General features: G+C 37.6%; 3 protein-coding genes across 7 annotated transcripts; 2 read left to right on the forward strand and 1 right to left on the reverse strand.

Annotated features, from left to right (window-relative positions):
• Positions 1-84: 84 nt before the first annotated feature.
• Positions 85-2,380, forward strand: cd74b (CD74 molecule, major histocompatibility complex, class II invariant chain b). The gene is made up of 6 exons (XM_056730801.1): positions 85-245; positions 763-929; positions 1,019-1,098; positions 1,478-1,502; positions 1,625-1,837; positions 1,961-2,380. Exons 1-6 carry the CDS (start codon positions 172-174, stop codon positions 2,008-2,010), a joined length of 609 nt encoding a protein of 202 aa, XP_056586779.1. The 5' UTR covers positions 85-171; the 3' UTR covers positions 2,011-2,380.
• Positions 2,381-2,494: 114 nt separating this feature from the next.
• LOC130407679 (SLC35A4 upstream open reading frame protein) lies at positions 2,495-4,188 on the reverse strand. 2 transcript variants are annotated; one of them, XM_056730804.1, is made up of 3 exons: positions 4,032-4,188; positions 3,581-3,664; positions 2,495-3,495 (listed from the first exon to the last, which is right to left on the reverse strand). In XM_056730804.1, exons 1-3 carry the CDS (start codon positions 4,041-4,043, stop codon positions 3,301-3,303), a joined length of 291 nt encoding a protein of 96 aa, XP_056586782.1. In that variant the 5' UTR covers positions 4,044-4,188; the 3' UTR covers positions 2,495-3,300. The 2 variants fall into 2 exon arrangements, with proteins under 2 accessions (XP_056586782.1, XP_056586781.1); XM_056730803.1 differs by lacking the exon at positions 4,032-4,188 and having other exon boundaries at positions 3,581-3,679.
• A 238-nt stretch (positions 4,189-4,426) lies between these two features.
• On the forward strand, positions 4,427-25,004 carry apbb3 (amyloid beta (A4) precursor protein-binding, family B, member 3). Of its 4 annotated transcripts, none has more exons than XM_056730800.1 (14): positions 4,794-4,886; positions 5,158-5,266; positions 5,783-6,350; positions 14,110-14,297; positions 14,384-14,454; positions 16,449-16,500; positions 17,825-17,971; positions 18,436-18,563; positions 21,325-21,439; positions 21,662-21,749; positions 21,841-21,924; positions 22,380-22,495; positions 22,760-22,939; positions 23,178-25,004. In XM_056730800.1, exons 3-14 carry the CDS (start codon positions 6,302-6,304, stop codon positions 23,400-23,402), a joined length of 1,443 nt encoding a protein of 480 aa, XP_056586778.1. In that variant the 5' UTR covers positions 4,794-4,886; positions 5,158-5,266; positions 5,783-6,301; the 3' UTR covers positions 23,403-25,004. The 4 variants fall into 4 exon arrangements, with proteins under 4 accessions (XP_056586777.1, XP_056586778.1, XP_056586776.1 ...); XM_056730798.1 differs by lacking the exon at positions 4,794-4,886 and adding an exon at positions 4,909-5,058; XM_056730799.1 differs by lacking the exon at positions 4,794-4,886 and adding an exon at positions 4,427-4,677 and having other exon boundaries at positions 5,158-6,350.
• Positions 25,005-26,945: the final 1,941 nt, after the last annotated feature.

Here is a 26,945-nt window from a genome sequence, read left to right on the forward strand (position 1 = left end):
GCAGCGCATTCAAGTTCACATCTGACTGACAACTGATGACGCGCAACATCCCAGCCAATCAAATAATAACAGCCGAAGACTTTCAATAGAGTTTCCCCGTCTCTTACATTTTCTTATTAGTGTGCTGTGATAAAAACTGTGTTCGGCTCGACAAAACTTTAATTCGTAAAAATGTCTGAGTCAAACCATTCTCCTCTGATCAACAGTCCAAGTGCGGAGACCATCGATATGCCAGCTCAAAGAGGGTGAGAAATCTTTGTTTTGTAGACATGTCTGTAGTTTATGTTGGATGTAGATAAACTTATTTAAAATAATAAAAAAAATACAAATATGCAACTTCCTTACTATAAAAACATCAAAATGATTAAAAAAAGGATGTTTATTTTGTTACATATAAAAATGACTATGAATGGTTTTTCTTTGCTACATTTGTATCAATGCGCAGTTTCCGTTTTACAATATGACCATGTACACAATTCAAATTTATTCCCATTAATATACCGCTTATTTTATATGTTTCATCATTAAGATATGATTTTAAAACACAAATTTAATTAGGCAAACAATTTTTCTCAGTTTGTGTCTTTGCATTTTGTCCAATGATATGTTTTTTTTTCCTGCGTATGCACTTGAACCTGTACATTAGAAATATTGAATGCAGTTAAACCATATTATCAAACTTTAGTCCATTATTCGAACGATGTCTAAACATAAGTATTATATGCATTTAATCGAAATACTCTGATGTTTTTGTTGTGTCAGAGGGTCCAATAAGCGGGCCCTGAAGGTGGCAGGAATTACTCTGCTGGCAGGCATACTGATCGCAGGTCAGGCCTTCACTACTTACATGGCGTTCAGTCATAAACAACAGCTGGAAACACTGGAGAGACGCACTGACCGCCTGCAAGAGCTCGGCCACAGATCTATGGGTCTGCATGGCTTCTTATTTCACGTGTGTCAGTAGTTATCAACACTAGCCAAAGTTCAGATTACAATTAACTTTTTCTTTTGTGTTAAGCCATGCGCACCCCCGTGAAAATGCGTCTGCCCATGAGCTCTCTTCCTCTGGCGCTGGATATCTCCACGGATGAGAAGAAGGTACATCAGTTCTCATTTCCTGATTTGATGTGCTGTAATGTGGGCATAGTCCACGTAGTGTCATCATTGAGTTATAATATTAAACAATAACGGAAGTAAGAACACTGACAGCCTAATGTCTGGACAAAACTTTCCGTTCTTTATTATTACTCTTTTGCTCATTTCTAGATAAAAGAGATATGATTATGTAGAATGAATTCTTGGACAGAAATATAACTATATTTTGAGTTTAATTTATTGTTTTTATGCCTAATTGTGTCTTTACACCAAACTTGTAGCTTTCACAGAGTCTTTTATTCAACTGTATAAAGAATTTCATCCATATTATTTTAATATTATGGTCTCTCATGTTTTCTATTTTTACTTTTCTATGTTCCAGGATTCTTCCTCATCTACTAAACCAGGTATCAATACCTTTTTCATTCTCAGAACATCAGATTTACTTCCTGTCCTTCCTCAAAAACACACAGTCAAATACTTGCAATGTATTTTCTGCTCAGTAGTCCATGTCATGTCTGTCACACAGAGCTAAGTATTCAAACCCAGTGCCAGAAGGAGGCTGTTGGCGGGGGTAAGAGTGTCCTTCCTGGATTCCGCCCCAAATGTGACAGCAACGGAGACTACCTGGCCCAGCAGTGCTGGGACGGGACTGAAATATGCTGGTGTGTGGACAAGAACGGCAATGAGAAAACTGATTCTGTGACCAAGGGCACTGCTGATTGTGAGACCGCCAAACTGGGTATGAGCTGAACATTCATGTTAATCAGTGATATTTGAAATGTTAGTCATTGCTTTATACTTATTACTCATGCATACAAGTTTTATATTAATGTTTTGTATGTATTGCTGTCCTTCATTTTAGCTGAGACGGTGCCAATGAGCCCTCTGTTTGTGGCAGAAGAGGAGCAGTGAAGAGGAACACTGAAGATTTCCTCAGAAACTTCATAAATATATATTCTTTCAGTTACTTTTTAATATCTAGTCTGGTTAGAAATTAAGATTTTAGAGCTTGCTATTTTATATCATAAAAGTGGCGATATTAAACAGTTAAGTAGGCTGATAATAATTTCAGATTCTGTTTAATCAATGTCAGCAGTGTTGGGCTTTTATATTTTACTTAAATTTGTGACAAAAGCTTACCTTATTTTCTACTGACCTTTATTAATAACCCTTATTTTTTTGAACATTCTGGATAACTTTGATGTAGATGATGATATATTGAACAATGGTTATTCACAGATTGAGAGGTAACAAAAAGGGGAAATAAAATAAATTACTAACATGTTGTTTGTGTTCAGATTTTTCGAACCCTAGAATTTTACAAACTATATGAATTAGCATTTTACCATATTTTTATATATACTAAATGCAAAGAGTGATTCAAGTTTATCAAAAGTCAAATTTTAAGTTTTTATTTGGTAAAATAGTACACTTTCAAAACGTCTTAAACTTCAGCATGCAACGTAGTAATATTTCAAAAAATATTATCATAGTTTTACAATAACACATGCCAATAGAAAAAATGTTCCCAACAGTCTTAACCATGAAACGTTAGTAATTGAAGTCTGTTTTTTATTTTTCTCATACATTATAATACTCCATCTAAAATGCCATGTAAAATAGGACTGAAATTTCACTTCCCAACAGTGGCTTTCTGTTTCCTGAAAACAGAAGTGGAAGAGCTAAAGTGCAAAATTTAGTATAACTTTTCAAGAACCAACCTCTTAAATTTGACATGTAACAGAATTTTACAAATCCACGTTATATACAATGTGTATGTTGTACCAAATTGTCTACATGAAATAAACTCCAGACGGTTCTTGGCAAAAAAGTATGTAACGGCACATAATAACATAAACCCCACAGGCATGATATGAAACATGATAACATCAACAAGACTAATAAAGATGAAAGTATTGGCCATTTTTACCACCATCTTCATATTCTTCAAAAAAAAAATTGTAACTAAATATGCTTTGCATTCAGGTTTTAAACAGAAAATAAACTAAAGGGTGCTAAGATAAAGAGCTGCCAATATATCTTTAATATAGCTAAGCATTCCTAATAATTTGGTGTGTTCTGATGAGTTGCAACATTGTGAAACACTAGAAGGCAATAAAAACAATCTGAAAACAAGATGAAGAGTGTGTTCAAGTTCCTGGACCAGGCACTGTTTCTCTGAGATGGTTTTAAAGTTTCCCTTTATCGCCCCTTCTTGAACGAACTGAAGTAGTCTTTCATGGTCTGCTCGATGTTTGGCACTTGATAGCTCTGAGCAGCGTAGATGCCCGTGCAGGTCCCTACAAGAACTCCCAAAACTGCAGAGGACCGCAGCTTTGCCACCACGTACCCTGCCAAAAAACCCTTGAGGAAGGGAGAACTGAGGACACTTCCACCCTAAATGAGGAAGAGAGACAAGGTTGTTGTTTTTTGACTCAATATATTGCTGATTTGAGAATGTGTCAGCCTGTGGGACACCAACCTGAACATCATTCTCCACCCTACGCTGAATGTCTTCCAGCTGGTCTTTAAGCATGGACAGATCTTTAAATTGCTTGAATGGATCCTGTTGAAGTAGCATACACAGAAAACACCTTGTTTTAATTCTGGGATATGGAATTCTGAGTCATCTCGGATGTGTCCCCAGAAATGTAACTTTTAATATGATTCATATAGCAGTGATATGATGAAAACATTGTAGTACTTTTTATAGCTTTGTCATAATAGATACGCGTTGAAGAGAAACTAGATTACAATACAACACTTGTAACAATAACACCATCCCAACGACTGTACGGAACAGCCATTTTGACACAACTTTTTTCATCGACATTTAGTGATAAAAAAACTTTTCATTAACCGAAAGCAAAGTTAAATGGAGTATAACAGAAAAAATGTAATGAAACATATATATGAGTTTGCAGGAAACCAACCTTATCCGCCATGACCGCTTGAATGAGATCAAAGCTTTTGGGATCGATTGTGCGGCCTGAAACGCATGAGTGGTCCACAGCCCGCTCTATATTTGATTACTTTGGTCGGACCTCACATTACTGTGACCATAAACAGCTAGATGCCTGCCGCTGTCACTGCTGCTAGGTCGTCCGCCATATTGCAACGGAGAGAGCCGAGAGCCGGTCCGTTAAGACCCAAGAACAAGCTGACTGAACATGATTATGGAAACATATTTCGTGTTTTGTAAACTCAAACATTATATCTGCTACACTTAACACACGACAACAACGAAAAGTTATCCCATTTTTGGGGATTCTGATCCCTGTGGTTTTCACACCCATGGCTGCGCAGAATTGGGGCATTTTACAAAATGTGAATGACGTCAGTGGACCGTTCCAAGATGGGGGCACGTCCACCTGCCTGGGGCGCATTTCATACATTTCTTACGCCTATCCATGAAGAAATTCAAGCGAGTCCTGCAGCAAACGGACTACTTATCCCAGAATTCCGTACACCAAAACGTCATTCAGTGTGCGATACACCGCAAGACACGTTATGGCTCCTTTCTATAATGTATGGAACAAGTACTGAGGGAATGTTTTGATAATAAATGTTCTGTTTAAGGTATGAAATGTATTATATTACACACAGATATAAAAACTAGATGACGCATTAGTATCTATTTCTATGGGCTATGCGCTATACGTAGGTAGTCCGCCATTTTGGAACAGTGGGCGACGTCACTGGACCGTTCCAAGATGGTTGACACTTCTACGTGCCTCGCGCTTCAATGCGGCATCTAGTTTTACTACCTATATTTGTTATCGTCGTATGTAAGTCATTTGAAACAATCGATGCTACTTATAATATAATTTCAATACTATTTTATTAATATAGATGTGCACAAGTATTTTACCTGATCGATTATGCACTTTATGTATATTTTTTATTATGTTGTTTATTTGATTAACGATATAACGTGTTCCTATAGGCTAATTACACGAGGTGTGTGACATTAATGACACTCGGATTGGTAACTATATAATCTGCAGCTACGCCCGGCTGTAATACGAATTATCGAAATATCTCTGTTTGTGACTGCAGAAGAGACAGACGCTCGCAACAAGAGAAGTTGTTGCCACGGCAACCTTAGGGATGATGCAAACGGAGGCTGGACGATGACGGGCATGGAGTCATGACGGGTGGAATTAAGGTGGACCAAAACAACGCAAACCACAGAGCTTTAAACGCAAACCGCAGAGCTTTAAACACGCGAATCTTTGTGTTTACAACAGAAATGTATTTAAAATAATGTCCCGTGTAGCTATGTCAGTCATAACAAATGCATATATTTATATACAATATTGTAAGTCATTATTAAATATGGCTCGATACTCTTAAGTGATGAAGCATCTAATGATATACTTAAACGATCCCCTGTCTAATGAAGCTATTGTAATATATTTTTAATATTTTTTATCTTTATGTATTCTGACCCATGTTATTTTATAGGAATAAAACCAAGAATGCATACTGAATGACGTTATCAGCATGCCAAACGAAAATATGCTTCACCGACAGATGGTTATGCTCTACCTTATTGTGTTTAGCCTATCGGAGGAAGTAATTCTTAGAAACACACGTCATTGATAATTCTTATACTGGAAAATCCCATTATCTTCTACATTGAATGTGTATCATGTAATATTTGTTCATTCTATGTTAACAGCCCTCATACCGCCATTGTTCTACGTGGAGAAGGTGGCATAGTGTTTGCTTTCATCAGGTAGATATTCAGCCATCCTTAAGGCACCACCATGAGCTGATGGTGGGGGGGGGGTGAAGCTGCAGGCATTACTGAATTACAGAATACACCGAGTGAGAGACACAGAGTAACGAGAGAGAGGGAGAGCGAAGCCATCGGATGAACAGCATCAGACTCGGCCAGACGTGAAGAGAAAAGAGGAGAGTGCGATCTCACAGACAGTGAAGAAAGAAGGAAGAGGTTAATTTGAATGGCATCACCTACACAGCAGTGAAATAACCTGGTGCTGCATTAAAGAAGAATCGAAAGAGTAAAAGAGGAGCGTGATTTTAATAGTCTTGGCATGCTAGTTGTATCCCTGCCTGTCCGAGTCTGGTGGTCACCCAGTGTTTGAGTGTTTGCTGCAGAGTTTGTTGGTGGTGTTGGGACATTACGAACTGGAATGTATCAGAGTAAACCTTAGGGGGCTTTCCGGAAGACACCATGCTGGGCAAGGATTACATGCTCGCCATAATCATCGTCAACTATGACGGTAGGTACAGGAATACACGGAACCTGCACTTTTTTCTACTCTTTCTCTGCTGACTGCGTCTCTTCTCAGGGTTGCCATAGCGTGGGTTGTAAGCATAGAGGAGTTTCGGGCTTGAATGAATCATTGCCTGTTGTTCATATGTTCCGATGCTCACTCATTAGGGGACTTTACAAGGGCTGTGCCATAACCAGCCATCAGAGCTCCTGTTAAAAATTATTAATTGTATTAATTAAATTAATTATTTAAGACATACAATCACATGCTCTTGATATTGTTGAAACTCAAAGAAACAAAAAAGTTGAGTGGTTTGCCTGTTGACAGTGTTGTCTTTTCTCTCAGAGGGTCAGGCATTCATTCATTCCCGGTCATTGCCAACTACACAGTTTTGCTGGGATTATGCATCTGTTGGAGGATTAGATTATGGAAGTACAGGAACAGAATTTGCCCGCACAAGATTAAGCTTCAGATAGACCAGATAAACTCCTCCCCATTATAAATTATGTTACATTGATATAGTTGCAGTGACATTATTTTATACTTGTTGCTTTTACACAGAAAGGTCCAACCAAAAATGCTTAATCTTTATTAACCAATATTAACCACGTAGGGTCAAATGCTACACATTTAGTAGCTGGAATTGTTAGAATCAAAAAAAATATTTACTGACAAAGTTACCATAATCTGCCAAACTACATTCAGACAATTTTTTTTTATTTTGATGCATGTGCAAAAAAATGAGAAAGTAACCTGAGCCGGCAAAATGTAAACCAAGCCTCTAGATAGTGATTTTCTTCAAAGTCACTTGAAAACTGCGTTTGGAACACAGATTGTGTCCTTACCGCATCCTCACAAAGTCATCGCTCTACAAATAACATCTGTTTACCACATAGAGATGAAACGTGTTCGAGAGAATGCATATGAATGATTGTGTGAGTGAATGATAGCCTCTTCAAAGCCATTGACATTAAAGGTATTCTCAAGGATTTAGATATTTTCCACGCACAGGCACATTTGTGTTTGCTTAATCGTGCCATGTGTATGCTGATGGGTGATCTGTCAGGATCTTCCGTTGATGTACAGGAATCATTTGCATTTGAGTCCAATTTACTTGATTAATCAAATTTGTTGGACATTTAGTGAGTGAAATTTTGCCTGTCTTCTTGAAAGGATGTGTTCTGACGGGTTTTTAGAGTAGAAATGGTGTGGCTTGCCTCTTGATTTATTGAAGGAGTAAGGCTTTAGTCCTAGATGGATGTTTTGGTTCAATGCTGACTTCAAATCTTAATCCTCCCAGTTTGACCTCACACGGGCATAACGCCATTGGGATTATATGGCCATTGATTTAACACAATTTTTCTTCATATAGTTGTAACTAACCCAGCATGTCCGCTGGCCACACCTCCTGAATCAGTGCTTGTTCACCGTCCTTCCCGGTCACTTTCCCCAACCTTCTGACTACACTCTAACCTGCGCCTTGTTTTTGGACTCCATATAACTCTCCCATTTAACCCATGTTAGTGTTCAGTCTGCTTGGCGTATATCGCATGCTGTCCGTGTGAGTTATTGGATTATTTACACAAATCTATCTAACTGAGGAACTTTAACAGGACTTTTGGATTACCACCTGAGTTGTTCGTTTATGGAATAATACCTGGGCATTTGGATTCTTACCTGAGTTATTTCATTTGTGATTTATCACCTGAATTTTTGGATTACTACCGGAGTTGTCTGTTTATAGAATATTACCTATACATTTGGATTATTTTGTCATTTACATTTATGTTTGATTGTGACTTGTATTATCCTTCTGGCATTCTAGTAAATCCCTGTGGTGAATTCTCTGATCCGCCCTGCAGTGTGACAATAGTGTAGTGTATTGTATTATTTTTTTCAGTTTTTCTCTCTTTTGTCCTGAGAGAGTTTAAAGCCTAGACTTTTAGATCTTTGCTCGCTCCACTCTCGAATGCTGTTTTTTCGTTCTTTTTTTCTTCTGTTTTATCTGCTGTGCACAAATGCTGTGCAATGCTAGCGTACATCAGACATTGCTAATTCAGCCAACCATCATGAATTCAGCGGTTTTATACCCCAGGTGAAACAACACACTAGTCTCCCCACAGTCATCGCCACCACCCTCAGGAAGGCCCCGAAGCATCGAGCGAGAGCGAGGTAGCTGACCCGGGAAGAGCACTCCAGAGACGGCGACGAAAGCGAGGCAAGAGGGGAGGGCTTCTTCCTAAGACCACATCTCTTTGTTCATGTACTCGGCCTACGGACAAAGACTCAAACAATCAAACCCTGTCACCAAACAGGTTAAGCTTGCAAGATGGCCACCAGTCCTGAGCCCACTTGCAAGATTGCCGTCAGTCCAAAGCCTGCTTACAAGACGGCCGCCAGTCCATAGCCCAGTAGCAAGATGGTCGCCAGTCCAAAATCCGCTCGCATGATGGCTGGTTCCAGGTTCAAATATCTGGTCTCTAGTTTGAAAGACACTCCAGTGGCGTCAGTACAGTTAGCTGGTCTTCCTAGGTCCGGTGGTCCCCAAGGTGTCCTTTCCTGAGGTTCTGCCCTTAGAGTCTGCTCTGCCGGTGGTAGCTGCTGCCTTGCTGTGTGTCTGGGCTGTGCTCCTTAGGTCATTTCTGAACCTGGTGAGCTTCCTGGCTGCGCCAATATGGCCCCCTCAGAGTTCTCTACCTCAACCATGTTCCAGCCCTGCCTGCGGAAGTCCAGTGGTGGACATCTTGGACGAGGCAGGGAACTGAGTAGTGTCCATCTTAGTCGAGGCAGGAAGGACTCTGCTCTACGGCCCAGGTCCGCCTCTGCTTCACGGTCCTAAACCTGTTCCGCTTCATGTGCCTGGCCCTCCATTTCATACCAAGTACTTTACATATCGTCACTGTCCTTCCAAAACCTTGGATTTCCAAATTCACTGTTTTTCAGTAAATTAAAAAACCTAAATTATTAAATACTGACAAACACTTTTAGAAGGAAAGCAGCGATATTTATAACATTGGTTGGATAAGTGCAGCACAAACTGTTTCAACTGTGATCAATAGCTGCTTATCCTTCTGTTTTACATTTGACCTGTTTCCTTTATAAGTAGTCTTGCGAAATTTACAAAAAGCATGAACATTTGGAAAAACTGTTTTGTCAAATGTAAATATACAGTAAAAGGGCAAAATAAATAAGGTGGCTGTGCACTAAATTAATAAATAAAACTAAAGGATAGATGAGCTACAGATTTTTTTGTTCTCTTTTCTTTTGTGAAGCGTCACCTTTTTTGCATGATGCATCTTTAGTTTTTTTCTCTTCTTATTCTAGACTTTGATTTTGTATGATGCAGCTTGTCTGTGTCACTGTGTCTCGCGGATTATGTATACTGAATCTACACATCCAGGAAATATTCTTAAAGGGATACTCAACCCAAAAATGAAATTTCTGTCATTTACCCCCCCCCCCTCAAGTTGTTCAAACCTGTATACACTTGCACAAGATTTTGGGAAAAAATAGCAATTGACATTTTTTGGACATCGTTGACTACCATAGTGGGAAAGTATAGATTATAGTTTACTTGGGGGCAACATTATTTATACAGACCAAGAGTTAGGTTAGTTGTACTGCTGTAATCTTTGTCTTAAACATGAGTCAGGGAATTCTTCAGCTCACACTTTACTTTATAGGAGTGGTCTCTTCTTGCCATATGAGAGCTTTTTTGTTCGAAGACCAATGCAGACACATCTAAATTGCTGTTTAGATGACACTGCCTGTAATGGGTTTCAGGGCAGCCAAGTGCACTGCGAGAAAAAGAGAGTCTTCGATCAATTCAATGAAACGTTCTCTTCCTCTTCTTGTAGTCTCTCTTAGGGAATGACTGGGTGTTGAAAAGCGTTTACTGATTAAAACCCAGTTACTTTGTTTGTCATTTTCGAGAATGAATTGCATGAGTGCTTGCATACTCAGCACAAAGGATTGGAATGCCAAATCATGTGGCTTGTTGAAGAGACTCACAGTGAGTCAAAGTGCCCCGCATAGGCGTCTATTTCAATTAGAATGCAACCTATGGTAGACAATGCTTTTTCTGCTATCAGTTAAACAATGAATGTGGACACAAACACATTCTTTCTCTCCATATTGCAGTTTCTATAGGGACTCGTCAGGCATTGCAGGCCTTCTCAGGAGAACATCAATAATTCACAAACATCCTCCCATCAATCCCCCCACACGCATGAGGCACTCAATTGTTGTTATCATGACATCTAGCCTTGGACTTGGGCGTGAGTGCTGGATGTGAATTGTAGCCCCACCTATGTTTCTTGAGCTGTGATCTCATAATTTCAGAAAGTGAAGCAGTTTTTCTTGAAACCAGAGATTTATCAATTTTTTACTGTTTATTTAAAAATGCTTGTGGTAGTCAGGTCCAAGCACAGAAATAACATCAGGAGGATCCTGTAGGTGACCAAAATTAGACTTTATTTTCCTGCAGCCTTTCTTTTGTCTGTGCTTTCTTTTCAGCCAGTCCAAAACACAAAAAATGTAATGGCAACACCTTCCGCTTTTTATGGCCTGCAAGAGGGGAGGAAAGAGGGGTGGCATTAGAAAAACAGAGGAGTTCGATCTTGCCGTGATAGATCATCTCGGGGGATGACAACCCTCACGTAGACACTTAAACACGTAATATTCTGAGGTGATGTACTGTAAATAAAATTGTTTTGGACTCCATCATGAGGTGATAAAAATGATGGATTTGTGATAAGCTGTTAACTCTTTTGCCAAGTAATATAGTTTATTAACCTGTTGGCTGTGAAAACGACCATGTTTTCGGCTGTCATGGCTTATTAATATAAAAAATGTTTACATTTTATTAAAGTGTAATAGAGGATTAAAGCTTGAGTTAGCAAAGGAGAGAATGTACATCAAGAATCTTTTTTTTTGTACACAAGACAGACAGTTGTTGGTTTGTGAAATAAATGCAGAACAGGCAGGTTTTTAGCTGTTTTTTAAAGTTGTGAAGGATGCTGCAGTTTGGATGGAGGCTGCAGTCTAAATTCTTTTTGTTTGTATTATTATAGTATGAAACATGTTCTCCCGCTCTGCCTCTCTCTCTCTTCTCTATGGCTGTGTGTCAGTGAGATTCAAAGGCAACTTCTGCACCCGTGCCCGACAATATCGTGTCACAACTGACCCAGTTTTGAGGATGTCTAACGCACACACAGGTTTACAGATAGCGTTGCTTTCTCTCCAAATGTCCCACCGGGTCTCCCACATTGTGTTATTTGTGAGACAGATGCATTGATGTTAAGGGTTCCTAAACTAGAGATTAATTCAGGCAACTATAATTCAGGACACACAGCTGCTCTTTAATGTATGCTGTTGAGTCTCAGGGCATAAACCTGAAATCAGAATCAGAAGAGCTTTATTGCCAAGTGTTCTTGTACAAACAAGGAATTTTCTTTGGTGTTGGAAGCTTCTAGTACAGACATTTAACACAATGACAATACAAATATAATAAGATTTACAGTGTAAAAGATTCTAAAATATGTATATATAAAATAAAAGACTATTGTACAGAAAATGAGGGATAATAACATTGGGAGATTGTACAGGGTAGTATAGAATATACGGAATGACTCTAAAGTGCTTGACATTTAAGAAAATGTTAAGAAAACCCAATGGTTTTTATTTCAACTAACCTTTCTGTTTGGTTTCAGGTATAGCCATTATAAAATAAAAATAAGTCAAAAATTTAGTTTATAAACCCTTTCAGTGTATCTCGGGGATTGGTAGGCCATTACACTAACAACATTAAGGTTTAATTCCAGAGGACACAAAAACTAATAATGCCTTTAATGTGTGAATCACTTTGGGTTAAAGCATCTGCTAAATGCATAATGTAACATGGGCTATGTAACCTTAATTCTTGCGGTGATGTTTTACAACTGTGCTGAACATATTAACATTATCCTTTTTGTCATCATTACTTCAAATGAATTTTGACAGGCCAACTGCATAGTATAGTTCAAGAAATCTAAAACCATTTTGTTCTTTATGCTTTTGCCATTTGCATTATTCTAGCTCAAAAAGCATATATTTATGACTATTGTAGTAGTACGTGTGTCCCCCATTTGCTCTAATAACAGCATGGACTCGAACTTATTGTATAATAACAATTATTATACAAAATAAATTATAAATAACTTTACAAATAAAGTTTTTCTTGTATAAATTTAATTTCACTACATTGTGTCTTTGTTGTATTTATATTCTCTTAGACCTGAGAGCATTGTTCATTTATCCACTGCACCTCTTCATTGTTTCACATCATGGCAACCACCCACGTGTTGATGTGAGTATTTCATTTACAAGTGTAAGACCGACAGAAAGGGCGAGAATGGAAACAATAATGCATATGAAGGATAGTCCAGCCCTTTTTAATACCACGGAACTGTGTTTGACCTCATTTTTGGCTGAATGACACATGGCAAGATGAGGCCTTCATCTGCTGTCTGTGATGAGCAGATCTGAGTCCAGTGACCCAACCTCAGAGTATACAGTATATGCCTCAAGACTCTACATGTGTGTGCATGCTTGTGTGGCTGTTTTGGTTTGACCAAGTGTGAGGATTAAAATGACCAGCCAACATGCCCCAAATGGATTGTGCATTCTATAATTTTAGATATTGAATCTCATAATTTTCGTGTTTCTCGACTGCATATTACTACATATGTTTTATGTATATACATCAAATTTGTATTGTATAGGTATATATATATATATAAACAGTTTGAGTATGTGTGTATATATTAGTGCTGTTAAATCGACAAATCGTGATTAATCGATTTCAAAATAAATGTTAATGTATGCCTGCGTAAAAATTTGGGCTGTCAAACTATTAATTGTGATTAATCGCATACAGCAAAAAAGTTTGTGTTTACGTAATATATGTCTATTAATACACAACATACTGTATGCGCTTCTTAATTTGTATTTATAAACATAAAAACATACACATAGATGTATTTCTATTTAGCAATAATTGAAATAAAATATGAACGTTTATTCATTTTTATATTTTATAGTTCTCTTAAATATGAATATGTGTGTGTTAATAAATACATAATAAATATGCACATTACACAGACACAAATTATGTTAACACACTTTTATTCTGGTTGCGATTATTTGCGATTAATCATTTGACCACCCTAGTAAAAATACTTCGAAACAGGAAGCCAACGAAAGGGCCAACCACAGCAGAAAAGCAGAATTGTGTGTGTGTGTGTGTTGTGTAAACCCTACAGAATGGAGACAAAATGTTTTGGTCCCCATGAGGAAACAAGCTTATAAATCATACAGAATTCACTTTTTTTTAATCTCAAAGAGCAGAACGTTTTGTGATGTTTGGTTCAGGGGGTGGGTTAGGGAATATGATAAAAACCATTGCGTGTATGGTCCCCATAAAAAAACCCAACATGTGTGTGTGTGTGTGTGTGCATGAGCGTGATGGTTGTCTGTTGGATCTGTGTCGCAGGGGAATTTATGTATGGCAAGATAGGATTAGTGTTCACTACCCTGAAGTCAGCATCTCATGTATATGCATGAGAAATGAGGGGAGTTCCTATTAGTTACATATTAATCCAGTTACAAATGAATCCAGTATTAAATCAAAAGGCAACACATACACGCAAGAATCATCAAATTCTATTTGAATGTTAGTGATATTGTCAACAGAGCTTATGCAGTTTTTTCTTCATCCTCTTTAAAGATAACATCTGGAATGATCAGACTCTGGAGCAAGACTCAGATTTGCCTCCGGGATGGCGCACTATACGGGACAGCACCGGCACCTATTATTGGCACGTGCCCACGGGCACCACGCAGTGGCAACATCCCTCCTACAGCGCAGAGGAGGAACAAAACACCATTAACAGCCTCACAGCTAGCCAGTTCAAGGTGAGACGTTTTGTTCGATGTCTGGATTCAATGTGGTCTTCTTGTGTTTGTGACAGACGTCAAATCTCTACTCTTGATTTTATCAGAGCTCTGCAGAGGGCCGACTGGAATCGAGAGGCAGGCGGTCTGAAAACCCCCTGGCGTCTCTAAGTGAAAGGTAAGGAAATTATATCTGTGTGTCTGCTGTACAGCTGAGGATAGATATACAGATATACATTCAGCAACCAAATTTGTTGCATATTTAGTTGCAGCATGCCAACACCTTTTGTTCTAGTTTTGGGTTAACAATTATAGCGTTTATAGTATGCATCACATGTGTTCATGTGAAATGACAGGATCATCAGGGTCTTACTGTACAGTATTCTGTTTCTTCCATGCATTGTTACTTTCACATTAAATCATCATATGGACAAAAAGTATTGATTTGAGTTCAAATTATTTTAATGTGTGAGAGCGATACAAGAGACATGATACTGGCACAGCTGTAGAGAAATCGATTGCCGGGACAAAAGTTATAACACTACAATATCTGACCACATAATGATGTCATTGGTCAAAATTCCAGAATGATATCATACAGTTTCTCAAAGAAGTGAGTACACCCATCACCTTTTTGTAATTATTTTATTATATATTTTCATGTGACAACAGTGAAGAAATGACACTTTATGTAAAGTAGTGAGAGTACAGCTTGTATATCAGTGTACAATTGCTGTCCCCTAAGTGAAAATGTCCAAATTGGGCCCAACTAGCTATTTTCCCTCCCCGGTGTCATGTGATTCTTTAGTGTTACAAGGTCTCAGGTGTAAATGGGGAGCAGGTGTGTTAAATTTGTTCTGCTCATAAACTCGTATAATATGTTCAATGAGCCTCAATAATATAGAATCATGTGTATACAAATATTGTATATTTTTTGTGCAATTGAACGGTTTCATAAATTGCTTCTGCGCCCATGCACACAACAATTCATTACAAATCTTTATGTTGGTTGGAGTAACGCATCACACCTCAAACTCTTCTTGCAAATGACATTTCATCACAAGCCAAATTCTTCCGGTTATCTGCAGATGAAAACATTTTATTTTTGTTTTTCCCATTTGTTTATCCCCAATGAACAAACATATTTATATGCTTGAAGGCAACACAACCCACCAGGTTATCCTGTGAACACATGTCGTCTTTGGCACAAAATAATCCCATCTTCAGCAGCCAGTCAGGTGTGGTCCGTTGAGGACAGATCCAAAAGAAAGCCATTTTGTCTCTGGCTAGGCTCCAAACATTATGATATCAGGTCATGAGCAGAAGAAAACAATGGGAATTCACTATGAGTTATGTAGATTATGGAGTGGTATAGATGGCATATGAATAAACATGCCACACAGATGCACTTTATGTAAACACATTTTGGAATCCATTAATCATGATTAATCGATTTGACAGCACTCATAAATATATGAAAAACAACATCTAAGCAGGTCACAGAGTTGCCATAGGGGGGTAGCTTTCAACAACAACAACAAAAAAATCTTCTGATGCCACACTTGTTGCATGTCACAATTTGAACAAGATTTAGGGTCAATCATGCAGTAACAGTTCTATTCAAAGTTCAATAGATAGCTATTCTAAATACAACATTTTTGTACCATATAACCTAATAAAAATGTCAGGTGTGCTATTGACTGACCTTTTCCTGACATTGGTCAGAGATTGGATGCTTCTGTGGTGTTTTGTGGAGTGTTGACAGCTATAGAGAAATGCAATTACTCTCACTTATTTTGTGAGCACAATGAGGCACCATTATAGGTGAAAGAGTGTAACATGGGTGACAGGCTCTGTCACATTACATTTGTCTCCTCAGTAAACCTTTAAGAACTGGGTTTGTGCATTCAAGCAGAATAGAAATGGACTAAAAGATTTAGCAAATAGTCACATAGAAAGCTGTTCACAGTAATAATTGACAAAACTATATTATATAGTATAGTAAATATGCCATATGACTTATAAGCTTTATAACATAACAGACAATGAATTAAATGTTTAGTGTATCAAGAGTTTGCTAATATATCTTTATTTTGTTTATAAATTCTTTAATATTTGCTGAATTTCATTGATTGGAAATCACTGTGAGTTTTATTTTTTGCTCTTCCAAAGGCCATCCTGGCAAGAAGAGTCTTTCTGTGCTAACATGGATCCCGACTCCAAGGTAGGCTACTAACCTGCTGTGTACTTACCCAATACTGTTCATCATCTTTTACTATTAATTACCACAATCTGTGCTATTAGTCACAGTGTCCCACAAATATCATGCATAGAACACGTTCCGGAGTAACAAATGCATGTCTTGTATAAATTGTTAGCTGTAATAAGCTGCAGTTGGACAGGCACATCGATCTGGGAATGTATACCTACAGTATGCAGTGTGTGTGTATGTTTTAGTGAATATATAGAAGCTGAGGCTGGTTGGCTATGACCTCTAAAAGCAAAAGAGAGACACAGCTTTATTGAGTCGGTGTAAAATGATCTCAGATGGGATGACGGCTAAACGCTCTGTAGAAAACATTAGGATTTATCAGTGGTCAGCCACAGCACACCTCAGGCTTATAATGGGAAGATGACTGCTATCACTATTGTGACCTCATAAGGATTTTACCAGTGGTTGAGGAAGTGTGTGTAGCGAGTGTAAAATAATATGGTTAAAACAATAATAATGTTTAAGTAAATACTTGTTCAAAACACTCACAATCACTTAGGCAAAGTTTGTAAAAAAAAAATTATTCGATAAAGAAAATAATACATTTTTGTTCAGTAAATATACTGTCATTAAAATATTTAAATATCACAATATATAAAAAACTGAAACAAAGTAAAGTAAAGATTTGAAAGCATTGGAGATCCATAATAATTTAATATGGATTTACAGTAGTAACAATCATTTATATTTTATTATATTAAAATATAAAAATATTATTTATAATATAGGCCTAATGGTTTCATTATAAACATTGGGATTATCTTTAAGGTGGACACCCAATTTAAATTTGATATTTACCATATGCATCTAACCGCATTATGTCAAAAAATGGAAACGTCAGCCAGCTGTTTATTATGTTAATTTTAGCCCCAACAGGTGCTTTTTACCCCAAATACCATACTATTACATATTCTTCTGTTATTGAAAAATTGATGCTTTAATTAACTTTAACAAAACCCAAAATCATTAACAAGTAATTTGAGTGATTCTCATGTACTGCTTAAATTGAAAACATTTTGAAAAACATCAAATATTAGATAAAGTTATCACTAAATTGCGCTGCTGCCCGCGATCGTGTCAAAGATCAGCTAAATGTCCAAAGGCAGAGGGACTAGTGCATGTTTTGGAAAGTCCTAGAAGCATTTTTTTTGTCCCTTGTAGTGGTTTACAAGAAAATAAAAGGCTCCATTTACCCCATGGAGCCTTTTTTCTCGTTGTACCATATACAGTATTATGCATATTTTAATGTAAACAGGTGTCTTAATGTCTCTTGCAGTGTTTTGCTGTGCGTTCTCTGGGCTGGGTGGAGATCCCTGAGGAGGAACTAACCCCTGGCAAGAGCAGTCTAGCTGTGAACAATTGCATCCAGCAGCTCTCTCACAGTAAAGCAGAGGGCCGGGACGCAGTTGGCGCCTGGGGAGAGGTGAGAACAGTGTGGGCTTTACTGGTGCCCGTCTTGCAATGTCCTTAGACATCCGTTAAACAAATTCAGACAGGCATAATAGCTGCGCTAGCCTGCTAATAGTGTGTTGGCCCCTTAACAGCACACTTATGATGAGATTGATCAGGGAATGTTGGGTATATTTTGGGCTCCAACGTATAATAAGGTTTACGAGATATTTTATGACACATGAGGATATTAAATCACCATGGTGATGGGTCAGCAACCACAGAGCCGTTGAAATACAGAGTTACGACACTCGCCACAGTGTGATCACGTGGTTAATAGTTCCAAACAAATCCGTGCTGTCGACCTATTTGAATAGATTTTTGTGAGTTACTTCCGCATTCCATTCATATTATGGAGGTCTATGTGAGTGTCTTAACTCTGTATTTTAATGGCTTTGAGCAACTACATAAAGAATGTGTGTGTGTCTGTGTGTGCAGGGGCAAGATATGATGATGGTGCTGAAGAAGGACACACTCAGTCTAATGGACCCTGTGGACTGCAGTCTCATCCACTGCCAGCCCATAATAAACATCCGTGTTTGGGGGGTCGGCTGCAACAACGGAAGGTACCATAGCCTCTCACTTTTATTCTGTATCTTAAAGGGATACTTCACACACAAATGACAATTCTGTCATCATTTATTTACCCTCATGTTAGTCCAAACCTGTATTATTTTTTTCTGCAGAAAACAAAAGTAGATATTTTCCAAATAACTTTGACTTGCATTATATGGATGCAAAACCACTGAGACATTTCTTAAATTATCGTCTTTTGAGTTCCACAGAAGAGAGACTCATATACAGGTTTTTAATGACACGAGGGTCAAATTTTATGGTTAAAATTATCTATTTTAATTATACAGATGAAATCTGATTTATATCAAAGGCTCAATTTTTGAATGAGCCTATTTAATGACAAATGGCCAACACTGCTCCTTATTACAGTCACATTTCTTTATTCAGGGATGTTTCAGAGTTTTCTTTTATCATCATTAACACGATACGGTTAAGCTTAGAGCGGCTGTTTTGAGTTAAGTTGGACATTTCTTGGAAAACAGAGAGCCGCAGTTGATGATCTAATGCAAGCTATGATCAAAATATTTTTTGCATGAAATGTATTGCTTTTGTTGTTAATTCTGTGTTGTTGTTTAGTTCCTTGGCATGCTAAAACATTCCCAGCTTCTTTGCTGTTATTTTTTAATCAATTATTAACCTTTGTTTCTTTTTTCTTTTAAACCCACCACTCGTGAAAACAGAGACAGGTAATAACTGCACATTTTTCCTTCTTTGTCAATTAGACCTGTCAAACATTTCTGGTTATTGTTTGGGTGTCAAAATGATCCCCAGCTGCTCAGTAGGCATGTTTGAAACAAACAGCATGTGTTATATCTGCAGTCCTTTTATGCAAATTACTCTACTGAGATGCACCAATCATTAAATCAATGAAACCAAATTAGACTTTATTTAGTTTTTTAGACTTTAGCTATCAATGTGCGTCATATTTGAATGTAGTGCTTCTGTTGGCATTTTCATATAAAGTTATTTGTTTTTTTTTTAACAAAAAACGGACTTTATGTACTTGGAATGTAAATTATGAGAATATATTGCTGCTGTCCTTCCGATTTTTATCTTTGTATTAAATCTTTTGCCTATTATTAAGCCGAATCCCATTTCTACCCCTTACCCCTACAAACGAAGGGGGTATTACATTTTACAACATGGCGACTCATGCTAGTATAATGTAAGTCTTTATTTTGCCATTAATAAGGATTTAAGCAATAAATAATCATTTTGTTTATGCTCAATTTAATGTTGTGTTTAGTTTCTTGTCTTGAATACTTGAAACATTTTAAACTGCTATATCTGCTATAACCAGACAACTCATTTGTTATTCCTTTTGACTTGCACACTCTCTAAACAATTTACAGTAAATAAGTGGCTAGATCTCACAAGCATCCGTGCTGTGTATTCACGAGCTGCACACTATTTGAAGTACTGCTGCTCTGTATATCTCAGATATAAAATTCATATATTAAACGTTTCTTTGTTGAAGACAGCATGAGCAGGTTGTCCCACTGCTGCATCGTGTTAAGCAAGGAAACAGCTGCAACAGCATATTGTCTAGACTAGTGTCTGTGCTAAGAAATGCTGACTGTTTTCTACGAGCATGTTGTGTATTTATAGAACAAAGACGACACTGAATACTTTTACATTTATAGTCAGCTGAGAGACACAGATTGAGGTTAATTGACACCGATTGTAGTGCTTTTAGATACACAAAATAAACGGCTATCTATAAAAAATCTGCATAAAAAGAAACATGTTTAGACGAATAGTAAAAAAGCGCGTTTACATGGAAGTTTTAGACTTGCCGGGTTTCTCGCGTTCTGTGACGTCACCGTCGAAAATCTATTTAGAAGTTAAAAATGCAGTGGGAAAAAAGACAGAAGCTGTATTTTTATATCTATTCTCATGTTCGCAGTACCTGCATATGCAAAAATTGTTCTTCATTTTGACGTTTCTACATCAACTGCATGATTCGAGAGCGGACTTTTATGCGTTTTTTACTACTTCCGTTTAGGACTTTTACTTTTGTGCTGTCAGACATTCGCACATACACCAAACTGAGAGAAACCCGATAAAGGCGTTTACATGCAGCGCAAAATCGGAGTGATAGGCAAAAAACTACCTCTGCCGAGTGGGTTTTGCTCGCTGTTTATGAGCTTTCCCTGATAAAATAAAACCGTTTTACCCGTTTACATGACCTACTTGTTATCAGCTTATTAAGCATAATCGGAGTAAGACTGTGCAGGTTAACGCACTCCATGTTAAGATTTTGGAAGTGGTTTAAACAACAGTCTGTAAATGCACAGCTGGCCAATGTCATTCACTGCTATCAGATGTTCCTGTCCTATTTTTTAGCCTTTTACAGTCCTATTCTTAGATGGGCCGCTCACTGCTGTGGCCTTCCAGCATGCTGATGGCAAAGTCAAATGCAATCGAATCATTGTGATGCCATGAATGCACATCCAATTATTATATCGATCTTCTTTCATCAGCACGTATATAAGGATATAAACCATATAAAATATGATGTCTTTACAGGAAACACATTTGATTACATGCAGTTATGTATATTTTTGTTCCTTTGCCCTTTTAAAGCATCATCATTATCATTTATCTGTAACCAGGTCTATACGATAAAAGCAATGTGTCAGAAAGTATCTGTGCTTCCGCACACATCTACACATACAACCTTTTAGAAGTGTGAAAATCACTTTGCAGTAGTGTGATATGTATTAACTTCCGTCTCCTGGTGTTCTGTAGGGACTTTGCCTTTGTGGCCACTGATAAAGACACCTGCATGCTTAAGTGTCATGTGTTTCGCTGCAATGCTCCAGCCAAGACCATCGCATCCGCCCTGCATGAGATGTGCTCCAAGGTGAGTCTGCATCCCTGCAGCAGAAGTCCATTCTGAATTTTCTCACCAAACATTCGATTTGATCTATTCTACTATCACAAACCTGTTGACACCTGGTACTGAGATCTGATCACATGAGATCTAAATACCAGATTTGACAAAAGTTCTTCTCAAGTTGACCTTGTGGAAAGGTTCTACTGTAAAATGACCCTGTACTATATACTGATCCATATGTCCCCACAGATTATGGCAGAGAAATCAGCGCTGCAGCCGTCTATGACCCGTTCTCTCACCATGGAGAGCATCTCCCCGGAGGACTTTCCCCACCAAGGTATGACATCTGTGAAAGTACCTTCTCGTAAGGCAAATGACTGGATGTTTGTATAATTTAATAAGGTTTTTATACTGTGTGTGTTTTACAGTGGACTTTCTAGAAGCACTGCGACAGAGGGTACATAAATTTGAAGTGGAGTATGTTGGAAATCTGCCTGTCTCCAGAGCAATGGGTAAGACCGAGTACTTGCTCTGATATGTGGTGACGCGGTTGCGCATCAGCCGACCCGGGTTCGATTCGCGCTTCGTGGTCCTTTCCCGAACACACCCCCTCTCTCTCTCTCCCACTTCGCTTCCTGTCCTCTCAATCACTTAGCTGTACAATTAAAGGCAAAAACAAATCTTGAAAAATAAATAAAGAGAGATCAAGATCATCCAATAAAAACTTTTTACACCGCGTAAATGATATATGCTGTAATTTCAAGATTTGTTGCATGGTACGGTACACTCCATTCTTAACAAATGGATCTACTCCTGGCATCACAAATCCTGGCATTAAATTGTATAAAATATCAGATGAGCATAATATAAGATATCTTTAAGATATTCTTGTCTCATTCGTAGCGTGTCATTCAGACTTGATTGTATGGCTATGTGTTTAATATGTTTATTGTGTTCATGCCCAAAGGAATGGAAGTGTTGAACAGAGCTATTGAGAGTATCATGCACTCCAGAGACAGAGATGAGTGGGAGCCAATCGTCATTCATGTGTCTGATACTGTCATGTCTTTATGGAGGGGAGAGGTGAGAGTTAACACCAACCAAAAATAGGACTTTAGCCTACTATTGAAATTGAATACTATCCTACTGCATACTGACTAAACATACAATAACATACAATTGTCACATGATCTTATAGTATTTTTTTTTATAAATATGTTTTTTCAATCTCCATACTGCAAAATATACTAGTAGTATACATGCAGTAATAGTACCAAAATGCTATTGAGAACTTAGGCATGATTTCTGTTTGTTTCACTCATTTATTTACCTCTTGTTTTGGATCAGGATGGGGATGACCCATTTTGGGAATGCCAGGTACGTTACTTGACTTTCCTGGGCGTGGGTCATGACACGCGCACTTTTGCGGTCATAGTGGATGCTGGAACCCAGCGCTTTGAGTGCCATGTGTTCTGGTGTGAGCCTGACGCTGGGATCATCTCAGAAACACTTCAGGCTGCATGTATGGTGAGGAAATGATACAATTTGCCCATGACCATCTTGAAAACAGTTCATGCTCCATTTGGCATTCATTGCACCTCTTTCATTTCTCTTTTTCAGCCTTTGTAATGTGCTCTGCATCTGATAAAATACCACTCAGTATTGATGTACAATTCATTGTTAAATTGATCAAATCTATGGGCAGGTCTTTGGCTGAAACCAATTCTTTTGTAAGTCACTTTTGCTTCTCTGGCTCCCCCTTCAGGTCCAATACCAGAAGTGTTTGGTTGCACAGACACCTCCGGTGAGGTCTAAGATGTGGCGTGCAGGTTCCAAAGTCAAACGAGCCAACTCCATGGACGGCTCGAGCTTCACGCCCCTGCACCAAGGACACACATCGTCCAAAATGGCCTCTCCCAACGTGAAGAAGGGCATGCTGGCGTTTTTTGAGACATTCCGCAATAAACATTCTGCAGTACCCGCACCCTAGCGATAAAAAGGCCGGGGAGGTGGGCGGGCTCAGATGGGTTTTGAAAAGGATAAAAACAACTCTCAAGCATTATTTTAAAATTTGAGTTTAGGACAAAGATAGGCGACCTACCTAAATTGGCCTTAATAACAGCGTTTTAGAGATTTGTTATTTTCTGAATGTTGTTGAGCAGAACAGCTTTGAAATGAGAACATTGAGGTGCTGTGCTCTCGCATTCCAAACATTTACAGAGGACCTTTGCGTTCTACTGTTGACGTGATAATTTGATCCATTTTGAGAGGAACAATTGAGCATATCTCATAAGTATGGATGAAAAACTCCTCGCTCTAGAAAATGATACAACTGTTGAATCCGAAAAAACACATCACAACGTAAAAAAAAAATCCCGAGGAGCATGTTGTGCAATAAAAAGTCTGTTGCAGTAAAATTACCATGTATCATTTATTTTAGAACTAGTATCGATGTACAAAACTAGGGATAGGGATTTTTGGTTCACAATTCAGGTCACAATTATGTGCAAAAAGGTGAAATGCAAATACATTTAGCTAGAAGTGTCAATAACAGTAAACCATTTGTGACGTTTGCTGTTCTAATCCAATGTTGCACATAAACTGTAGGTTTATACTTTACGATTTTAGAAAAGAGAGCAATGTTCACACACAACAAAGAGACCTCAAATAACACAGTCCTATCCGTTAAAAGTCTTGCTTTTGCATTTGTGGAAAATCAACCTGCTTGTGTCGCTCACATTGTGATCCTATCGTGTGTTTAGAAATGCAGACGAAAGATATTCGAGTAGAGACAGACATTGCTTGTTATACAGTAATCCTTCTGGTTTGTGGATTTCTCAATTTAGTGCCACCGTTGCATGATTTTGAACATGATTTTGAAAAACAAAGCTTTGCTTGGGCACTCGAGAACACAAGTAGAGGGATTTAGAGCTTTAAAACCTAGCCAAGTATGTACTTTAATATTTCAAACGATAAGAGTTCACAATGAAAACATGTGATTCGCTTCTAAACATGTTACAGATCTGATGGTGATAAAGAGTCTGCAGAACCGTAACCCCGTTTAACTTGCGTTCAGCTGAATGTATTTGACAGCACCTGATCTCATCGCATGTTGATCTGAGATGCCAGCGGGCACTTACCATGCGTATTCCACCGAAGGAAGTCATGTGATGCTATATCTAATATATGCAACCGCTCCTTCCCTTAATAAAAAAACATGCATCATATCACAAATGAACTCAGGTCTCCTTAATGCTAAAACGATAGGGAATGCTTAGAAACGGGCAGCTCTTCAGCATGTAAGATCATAGCGAGAAGCTTTGTGAAGAGAGAAACAGATAGTCGTGGTTAATGGTCACGTAGCACCTTGTGTTCTTTTGTTTTTCCTATTTATAATCTCTGTAAAGAAATACCTTTCTCTATATTTGCAGTATTTCACCACAAAACTAGGATGTCATGGTTTTGTATTATTATTTGTGTTTGTGTTGTTAATAATATTAATGGTTGTTGTTAATATTCAGACTGACATGCCAACCTGAATCCACCATTGAGTGGTGCGTGTTGGGACATTAAACTACTGCTTGAATCTCTCGCTCTGTTGTCATTCATTTGGGTCTTATTCTTGTTTCCTGGCACCACCCTTTTTTAGCCTACACATGAAAATGCGCTGTTGGAACTTAAATGGTTGTAACTCATGAATGCTTTGGAGTAAAAACCTATGGTTGGTCTTATTTGAAAAACGACACAAGGAAGATTATTTCTGATTATTATTATAATTATAAAAAACGGTTATTTTAGCTTATATTTACTGCTATAACAAACTATCAAAATATTATGGTTAGATTTTATTTAGAAAAACATAATTTTTTTATATGTTTTGGCCTAAAAATGTCAAAAGGTCAAAGTACCACCTTTTTATGAAGTTTGAGCTTGACAGACCAAATTATGTTTCTTCTGAGTGTTATAGCTGCAGTACCACAATAATCCAGTAGAGGGGGAACCTTTGCTTTTGATCTGACATTGAACACCACATCAGACATTGAGATTCTTCTTTTAAAACAAAAAACTTTACAGGAAGAGACAATGAAAGTGTATGAGGTCCATCAAATATTGCAGTAAATGTAAGCATTCCGCTGGCGGAACAATGTCCTGTAGCAGGACATACATTTTTAGGAGCGCACTCTTGCCATTTATAAATAGATTACTCATATTATTTTTTTTCTTTTATAAAACAGAGATGAAATATGTATTCTAGAACTTAGACCATTCCACCGATATATAGTTTGTCATAATTATATAAGAATTCACATGCCAAATATCAACTAGATCTTATAAGTGAGCATGCAGACGTAAAAATGTGTTTAAATCTCATGTCTCTGTAGGGCACTCAGTTGTGGTTCTTATCAAAGATCATGTATGTTCTTACCCTCATTTGTTGCATTTCTTGTAAGCGTTTCATAATGTTTTCCACGCTCTGTGGCACATGAAAGAAAAGTCTTTAAAACATCACCAAATACAACAAAACAAACTATTTACAGTATTTTTATTTTTTAAATAGTTTTATGATCAAGAATACAAAATTATTCTTTATAATAATAATTTATTATTTTAATCTTAAAAATGTAAATATATTTTCTATTAATTTTTCTTAGTTTCTAGTAATAAGATTTAAAGTAGCCTATTCTTTTTTGTGGTTATTTATGGAACATTGTTTTCTTGCATTTTATGGCCGTATAATCAGAAGATGTTCCAGAATCACTCATATCCTGCATCTGTGGTTCATGCTGCTCTAAAACACGGTCACTGTCAAATGTTGACAAATTAAAAATACGAGATTCATCGAAACTAGGACCTGTCAATATCTTGTTAAAAGTGGGATTATTGATTTCCTGAAATAACAGAAAAAAATCAATTGAAGAAAATGAAACATACCTTGTTTTGAGACGTACAGTATATATCTCCAGAACAAGCAGGGCAAGAACACAGATGCATTGACACCCATCCACAGGGCTATGGCAATACTGATGAGAGGAGATTTTCCTGAGCAATAGTTCTGAGTCTGATATCATCTATGCCAGTCGAATTCACAGTTTTGGAAATTAACAGTTTTTGAATCATCTTCAATGTCATGTTTAACATCCTTTTGACATTGTACATTCCAAATTTTAGTCTATTTTATAGAAATTGTTTTTGTAACTTTTATTTTATTTCATGCAATGATAAATTAATAAACCTATAAACCTAAAAAAACAATAAACCTAAAACGTACACAAGAATTTAAGCCCCATTTGGTTATTTTACATTTAATCTGATACAAAATGCAGAAATGCGGAGTATCAAAATGATATAACCTGTATCATGAGGAATTGTTCTCGTTCTTAAAAGTATTCGGCAAATTATTTATAGTCTAATTCAAACACACTAAGTGACAGCAATGTAAGTTAGCACAAGGATTTATTTTAAAGATCATGTGTGAGGGACGGTGATCTGCACAAAGAAGGAAATCACAAAAAGGAAATGTACAGCTGACCAG

This window comes from Triplophysa dalaica, chromosome 19 (genome assembly GCF_015846415.1).
Source record: "Triplophysa dalaica isolate WHDGS20190420 chromosome 19, ASM1584641v1, whole genome shotgun sequence".
NCBI classification, from domain to species: domain Eukaryota; kingdom Metazoa; phylum Chordata; class Actinopteri; order Cypriniformes; family Nemacheilidae; genus Triplophysa; species Triplophysa dalaica.

What these genes read in the sequence shown, in the direction of transcription:
- apbb3 (XM_056730799.1), top strand. Translation starts at nt 6,302, where the DNA reads ATGCTGGGCAAGGATTACATGCTCGCCATAATCATCGTCAACTATGAC. An exon ending in GCCTGTCTCCAGAGCAATGG is followed by an intron (nt 21,925 to 22,379) that starts GTAAGACCGAGT and finishes TCATGCCCAAAG; the next exon opens with GAATGGAAGTGTTGAACAGA. An exon ending in TGTCTTTATGGAGGGGAGAG is followed by an intron (nt 22,496 to 22,759) that starts GTGAGAGTTAAC and finishes GTTTTGGATCAG; the next exon opens with GATGGGGATGACCCATTTTG.
- LOC130407679 (XM_056730803.1), bottom strand. Translation starts at nt 3,679, where the DNA reads ATGCTACTTCAACAGGATCCATTCAAGCAATTTAAAGATCTGTCCATG. An exon ending in GGGTGGAGAATGATGTTCAG is followed by an intron (nt 3,496 to 3,580) that starts GTTGGTGTCCCA and finishes TTCCTCATTTAG; the next exon opens with GGTGGAAGTGTCCTCAGTTC.
- cd74b (XM_056730801.1), top strand. Translation starts at nt 172, where the DNA reads ATGTCTGAGTCAAACCATTCTCCTCTGATCAACAGTCCAAGTGCGGAG. An exon ending in TTCCTCATCTACTAAACCAG is followed by an intron (nt 1,503 to 1,624) that starts GTATCAATACCT and finishes TCTGTCACACAG; the next exon opens with AGCTAAGTATTCAAACCCAG. An exon ending in TTGTGAGACCGCCAAACTGG is followed by an intron (nt 1,838 to 1,960) that starts GTATGAGCTGAA and finishes CCTTCATTTTAG; the next exon opens with CTGAGACGGTGCCAATGAGC.